The sequence below is a fragment of the Octopus bimaculoides genome, chromosome 4, assembly GCF_001194135.2.
Source record: "Octopus bimaculoides isolate UCB-OBI-ISO-001 chromosome 4, ASM119413v2, whole genome shotgun sequence".
Taxonomy (NCBI): Eukaryota; Metazoa; Mollusca; class Cephalopoda; order Octopoda; family Octopodidae; genus Octopus; species Octopus bimaculoides.
In genome coordinates, this window is record NC_068984.1 from 2,341,316 (window position 1) to 2,349,174 (window position 7,859).

A 7,859-nucleotide genomic window follows, 5' to 3' on the forward strand; every position below is an offset into this window, starting at 1 on the left:
GGGGGGGGGGGGTAGTTTTCATTGGTTTTAAATAGATAAGACGGAAATTATCTAGCCTAAGTTTATAATGCTCAAGAAAGATTTGAAATTAGCAGATTAGGTGATAGATCCAATTTATTTTAAGTAATACTAACATTATTGATGTGTGATTATACCTTGAAATGAAGCACAATTTAATTGAAAATAAAGCTACCTGAGATAACAAGATAGATCAAAGAGATTCCTATGAAATTACTCAAGAACAACAAAATAACTGCAAATCTGCTGTAGAAAGACCTATTTTGGCATTTTCTATTGAAAACAGTCTGTACACACATAGGAAGATGTTGGACTGTGACTAGCATTGATTCCAACACCTCGTCATTAGTTTTGATCTGGTGTCACAATGTGCCCTGTACAGTCTGTGAAGCAGTTGATAAATAAGCAGACAAGGGGAACATTTAGTCTCGTCTTATCGAGGACATGACATCTTCTCTGGTGTTGCTGCCATGGGAAATATAACATGGTATATGGTGAAAACTGGTCGGGGTTAGGGTACTGAATCAAAAAAAACTAAACCAAAAATATAACAGGATACGATTGTTCCAGTTGGGGTACAAAAACAGTGAGTCCCCAAAAGACTTACTCAAGACTGTGATGATCTGCTTCACACAAGACACAATGGAAAACACACATAAAATGAAGTTCTTTACTTTCCAAAATCAAATCAACATACACCATACAGAAGAGAAATATCAACATGGCTATAATCATTGTCTTTTTTTATTTTCACAGGAAACATACTGGTTATTCTGGCTGTGAGAACCTCCAAGAAATTACAGACTCCTTCCAATATTTTTATTGTCAACCTCAGTGTAGTGAACCTGCTGTTTGACTTGGGTGTGTTACCATTCCATGCTTACACCAATATTCACAAAGCAGCTGGAATAAGCCCATTACTATGCAGACTTGTGGCACTTGTAGACTATGCATTAACAGGTAAGGAATTGGAAATGTAACAATACTTATTTTCATTTCTCAACAAGGAACACAAATTGAATGAGATTCACTTTACTACCACAAGGGCCAACTTTCCATTGAATCCTTTGAAAATAGACTGAAACTAAACCATTCCCTAAATGTCAAGAAACCATTACAATCCAAACTACCAACTAAATCAGTCAAACCCGTTTCTATCTCATTGAGACGTGGTTTACGAAAGACAGGAAAGAATAATCTTTATTTCCATTAGGTTATTGAAAACATGCAGCAGCCAATAAGTAGAGATGTTAATTAATGAAATGAAATGTACCCACAACATGTCTGATAAATCAATCAGTTACAACTGTCCCCACCACTGGGGGGCACCAGATATTTTTCACTGTTCAATTTGACAAAGTTACAGGGGCAGGTAGGATTGTGTGGTTTGCTTCTTAACCCCCAGGGGTTTGGGGTGTGGCCCTACTGTAGACTGACATCTGTCAAAGCCTCAGGAGTGGTAATGGCAGATGGAAACTATATGGAAGCCCATTGCAAGTGTGTGTATTGTGTGAAAGTCAACTCAGTGTTCACATGAGCACTGTTTGAGTGGAAAACAGAGACATTGCTTCTCCAGTAAACAAATGATCCTTAAGTATATAAAGCAGGAACAAGACAACCAGTGGAATGAATGTCTTTGACCAACAATGGTGAATCTGAACTCTTAATATGTATACCTTGACATCTCTTATTGAAAATGAATTAATCTCATGTCTTAATCTGATTTTAATCCTTATGGAACGAATATAGTTGTTAGCCAGTCATTTATAGAATCATCATCATCATCATTTAACGTGTTTTCCATGCTGGCATGGGTTGGACGACTCGACTGGGGCCTGGGAAGCCAGGAGGCTGCCCCAGGCTCCAATCTGATCTAACAAGGTCTCTACAGCTGGATGCCCTTCCTAATGCCAACTACTCTGAGTAGTGGGTGCTTTTTATGTACCACCGACACAGGGGCCAGAGGGGGCTGGCAACGACCATGATCAGTTGGTGCTTTATACATGCCACCGGCACGGAAGCCAGTCAAGGCAGCACTGGCATCAACATTCGGACGGTGCTTTTTAAGTGCCACCGGCACGGAGATCATAACTACAATTTCCATTTGATTTTGATATACTTGACTTGACAGGCCTCCTCAAGTATGGCATGTCGCCCTAAGAATATAGTCACTTTGATAATTAGTCATAAAATACATAAATACTTTCATTTATTAAATTGAAATAAAAATTAATTTACTTGAGTTAATTATAAAAGATAAAACACAAAAATCCATGTAAACTATTGCTATAACCTTCAGAATATTGACAGCACTGAAGAAGTTGGTACCTGAAAGTATATCTGCAAATATTAAAGGAAAAACTATACAATTACTTCAGAATTGTAGCCCTGACTTGTTTCAGTTGTCCATTTTTGTCTTTGTCCTAATCTCTGCCAAAACAACCCCCACCAGACTTCAATTTTAATTTTGTATCATTTTGCATTCACATACCAGATCCGATTTTGTGGGGGAAATTACTAAATATAATTTTTCATACTAATTACAAAAATAACCAGTTTCTTTCGAAATAATATCTTCATAATACTGCAAGTGTAACGACCGTGACTTGCAGCATCAGAAACTGTTATATCTGATGAATTTCAAAAACTGTTCCATTTTTATTCGTCTGTAATGCCTTTATCTTTAATTTCTCCAATAAATGGTTATGATTCATGTAATTAACAAATGAAAAATTCCATGTGTAAAAATTTCCAAAAATTGAATTTGGTAAATGAAACTGGAAAGGTCCACTATGAAAGGGGCTGTCTATAAATTAAGGTTATAAAATGATAAATTTGATGCCCCAATTTTACAAGACATGACTAACTGTCAGTTTTATTTCTTTGCAGGTACAACCATTATGACAATCATTTTAATTGCTTATAACCGTTACAAACTTGTGGGAAACTACCACAGATATATCGACCATTTCAACCAAATCAACATTGCAGCAATGTTAAGTGTTGCATGGTTGTTGCCATTGCTGTGTCTGCTGCCGCCATTATTAGAAGTTTGGGGAAAATTTGGTTACGTGGAGAGACTAGCAACGTGCAATCTATTTGAGGACAAACAGTATTTCAAAGACATTTTATTGTTGCTACGCACTCTTGTGCCAAGCATAATAATCATCTACTTTTACATAGGGATCTACCAAGCATCTAAGGCCAGCCACCTAAGAATGCCTTCTTTAAAGGATTCCATTAATTCACAGCAGCGAGAACGAAATGAGAAACGAATGACCAAGATGATGTTAACGATTATCTCCCTTTTCATTTTATTTTACTTCCCGTGTACAATCACTGCTATAATAGATCTCTATTATATTCTTTCAAAGCCTCACCACCTATTCTGTAGGTTGTGTATTTATTTTGGAAGTGCTGTAAACCCTGTCATCTATGGCTTGATGAATTCACAATTCAGTCATGCATACAAAAAACTCATCAGCTGCAGACTTAAAAAAATAAACCCTAACATTCCACCCATCACTGTAATCCACTTAAGTACCCTCATAACAAAACCCTCCACACAACTACGAGTCACTTTCCTGTCCACTCTGCCCAAAAACACAGACACAAACCTACCAAATAACGAATTACATCAAACATTATGCTAAAACAACCAAATTAGGTGAACAAACTTGAGTCAAAATATCAGCAGATGTACATTATTTTAATAAATTAATCTAATTAAATCATTAGTCTTGGCTTTCACTACTTCATACCAATGATTTCGTTCATTTTTGTTTCCATTTTAAAACCTACATACAATGTATGTAACTGCACTATAAATATATTTATTACTCAGACAATATACAACATTCCCATACACCCTCCAAAGGACATTAAAAAAAAAAAAAAAAAAAAAAAAGGCTGCAGTTTCAAGCAATCTGACCATGACCACCACAAAATCTAAGGAAACTTCCAGAACGGATTGCTTGTAAACATCACCACTACACAAAATAATTACTGCTACCAGGAAATTATCAAAATGACATTACATCAAAGAGTAAAAACAGAATTCGAAGCCCAGTGTCCAGCTTTTACTCAAATTCCACAAATGACTAACACTCACAACTTTTCCATTTACACACAATTTCTATTACTAACATCGAAGTCATTGATTAATTTCCATATTTTCAAACCCAAACTATTTTTGTGGCCCCCTGTTTTGTCCCCAGCACGCCTCATCCCCGTTTACACTTGTCTATGCAACATTTCTGTTGTTGATGTTGATTTCAAGAACTTCTGTTTATCATTAGACTGCAATTTATTGCCTTAATTAAACAAATATGTACATTGTGAGGTTCATGTATGCTGTGATATCTGATAACTCTATCGAGTTGACCACAGGTTTGCTTCCCAAGCACATGGCTCTTGATTCAGTTCCACTGGGCAAGCATCTTCTACCATAGCCCCAGGCTGACCAAAGCCGCCTTATGAGTGGAACTGAAAAAGACCCCCCTCACACAGGTGCGTGTCTCCTTTTCTTTGACATCATGTGATAACTGTAAATGAGCATCATCACCCTCGTGCAGGGAATGTCCATATAACCTTCCTTGGAAAAAGGTGAGGGTTAACAACAGGGTCTCCAGCCAGAGAAAATCTACCTTGACAAATTCTGTCTGACCCATGCAAGCAAGGAAAAGTGGACACACAAGCAGAGAGATCTTCAACAGTGAATCAGTGCGCAGTTGACTACAGATGAATCCCCCCCAGCACCATAAAGTGTAGGGGGGACATCAGAATCGATCGTCATTTCTCATCATATTCACTGTAAAACATTCACAAAATAATGGCAAACGACTAAATGACAAATTGATAAATCAGTTCTTTAATTAAAAATTAAACTATTTAAGATTATATAAAAATATTCACATGAAGGGAGATTATCTTCCTTAATGTGTCTATGTACTCAAGTGTTTTATTATTATTATTATTTTGAAACAGACGCACCTGTTTGGAACTTTTCTGGAAGTTGTTATTTAGGTATTTTTTTTCAAACAGAAAGTTTGTGCCACAGAACAAGCAACAACTTCAAGCAAGTTGGTTTATCAAGAGGGGTGAGAAAAGGGGTACTCTACGATTTATGCTGTGTGGTAAGAAGTTTGCTACTCAACTACATTGTTCTGGGTTCGGTCCCACTGTGCAGCACCATTCTTACAGCCTAGGCCAACCAAAGCCTTCAGAGTGGATTTGGCTGAGGGACACTAAAATAAGCCTTGTCATTTATACACGTCCGTCTGCCCCCACTCCCCAACACTTGACAGTATTGGTTTGTTTACGTCCTAGTAAATTAGCAGCAAGAGAGACTGACAGGAATAAGTACAAAACTTTAAAAAAAGTTGAGTACCGAGGTCGATTTGTCTAAACCCTTCAAGGCGGTGCCCCGGAATGGCTGCAGTCCAATGACTGAAACAAGATAACAAACATACATCATCATCATCATCGTTTAACGTCCGCTTTCCATGCTAGCATGGGTTGGACAATTTGACTGAGGACTGGTGAAACCGGATGGCAACACCAGGCTCCAATCTAATTTGGCAGAGTTTCTACAGCTGGATGCCCGTCCTAACGCCAACAACTCAGAGAGTGTAGTAAAGGTGTTCCCATGCCGGGAATCGAACCCGGGCCGCCTGGGTGAAAGCCAGGAATCCTTCTCAAATTTCCCGTTCAATTGCAGGACGAGAAAAGAAAACCCTTCTATGGGTAATGGTCAGAGTCCCTCATAGGGAAGGGGAAATAATTCATTGAAAAGTAATAACCTCTTAAATTTATTGACAAATTTGGATTGGTCAGGGTTTGAAAGGGAAGGGAGATAACTAGACATGTCTTAGTCTCATTAGACAACATAACCAAGAGTGATGAATGTGTTTATCAGGCTTACATTGGTTCACCAATATTACTTCTCCAGAGTTCATTTATTAATTGTGCTGAGAGAGACGGAGAATAGTGATGATTGTTTAACCCTTGCAAGGTAGCAGACAAATCCAAAGTGTTGGTGCCACTATAGAACTCACCCAGTTACACCATGTAAGGAAAAATCTCCAGCCATAGAAATTATGTCAAAAATAAAACGGGAGTGAGGTCCTGTTCATGCCAGAATGGAAAGTGGACACAAACTGAGGTCCTCTCCATTCTATATAAATAAATGCATCAACATGACTTTTAGAATAAATAAAAAAACGAAAGACGAATAATTGATATCGAGGGCAGCTGAGCATAAAATGAAAGCCAACAGAGAAAGGTGGAGTGGATGCACAATCAGTGTTTGAACAGATACACACTAAACTAGGCATCGTGTCCAAATACACAAATATGTATTTATTGCGTCAAAATTTACACATGGGCACACCAAATATATGCAGTGGAGCATGGCTTGGTGTTCAACTCATGATTCATAAGATTGTGGTTTCAATTCCTGGATCAGACGATGCATTTTTCTTGAATTTCGTTTTATGCTGCCCCACTCGACTCAGCTGGTGAAAATGAGTAATCCCACAACAAACTGGTGTCCCACCCAAGAAGGAGCATATATATACAATGTAGAGTAATGAGGACAAACCATACAAGTAGATACACACAGTTGTATACTTGCTTGTGTTCAGGTATATAGTATATACACACATGCACTTGTATTTAAATACATACACATACTCATGTGCTTGCAATTTTTAAATATATCCCAGCACTGAATGACTAAGAGAGGCTACAATTAGAGATAAGCAATCACAAAATAAATAGCTGCAGCAGCTTGAGGGCTTAATGTATTTCAGTGAAATTACAGGAGTTAAAAATAAAACCATATCAGAATCAGTGTTGAAAGGAAGATGTGCATGGGCGTGTGTGTGTGTGTGTGTGTGTGGCTAAAGATAAAATGTTGGTATAGCTGAGTGGTGCTTGGTGCAGCCCTCCGGCTTGCTAAAAGCCCCATCAAACCATGGCAACATGGGAGAATGCATGATGATGAGGATTTAGATATGTTACATTAATTTTGTATCTACATCCCAGCTAAACTATTAAAGAAAGCTAATGAAAAGAACAGAAAGATTAACTATAAACAGGCAACACCTGAGACAGATGCTGCAAATAATGCCATCAAACCCAGCTCTGGGTACCTGAACAGAATTTCCATTCCAGTAATTTAGATCAGTGTTTCTCAACCATTTTTTTTTTTCATCTATGGACCCCTCTGATTCCTATTTTACTCCAATGCACCCACCTCCATAGCCATTCGATTTTTAAACAATCCTATTATATTCTTAGAATATTACTAGGTGGTGAGCTGACAGAATCGTTAACATGCTGGACGAAATGCTTAGCAGCATTTCACCCATCGCTACGTTCTGAGTTCAAATTCCACCTCGGTCGACTTTGCCTTTGATCTTTTCAGGGTCGATAAAGTAAGTACCAGTTACACACTAGTCTCTCTCCTCAAAATTTCACACCTTGTGCCTTTAACCCTTTCGTTACCATATTTCTAACCAAATTACACCCCTTATGTGTTTCAATTAATTTCTAACATAATCATAAATTTAGGCTGGTTTCGTTAAACAACTCTAACTTTTTTATTTATCAACATATTAATGTGATTTTTGGAAGATAAATTCACGAAAGGTTCTCAAACCAATTCTATACCAAAATTTTTGTCACTAAATTCAACAAAATATAAAATTATTAAAATTTTTGTTCAAACATCGCTATAGAAAATGGGTTATTAGCTAATATTCAATTGGGTATACAACAAAATATTATTATAGAAGAGTCGTGCACATTACTGGATTTATTACTGTCTCTTTTGCCAG

At 37.5% G+C, this 7,859-nt stretch overlaps 2 protein-coding genes across 2 annotated transcripts in view; one reads left to right on the forward strand and one right to left on the reverse strand.

Annotated features, from left to right (window-relative positions):
* LOC106879622 (G-protein coupled receptor moody) overlaps positions 1-3,749 on the forward strand; it is a 7,802-nt gene extending 4,053 nt beyond the window's left edge. Inside the window, exons 2-3 of the mRNA XM_014929279.2 lie at positions 775-978; positions 2,908-3,749. Coding sequence (XP_014784765.1) covers positions 775-978; positions 2,908-3,671 — 968 coding nt within the window. The 3' untranslated portion in view covers positions 3,672-3,749. The remainder of the gene's footprint in view (positions 1-774; positions 979-2,907) is intronic.
* The window catches only part of LOC106879623 (uncharacterized), a 28,485-nt gene that overhangs the window by 16,000 nt on the left and 4,626 nt on the right, over positions 1-7,859 (reverse strand). The window lies entirely within an intron of this gene.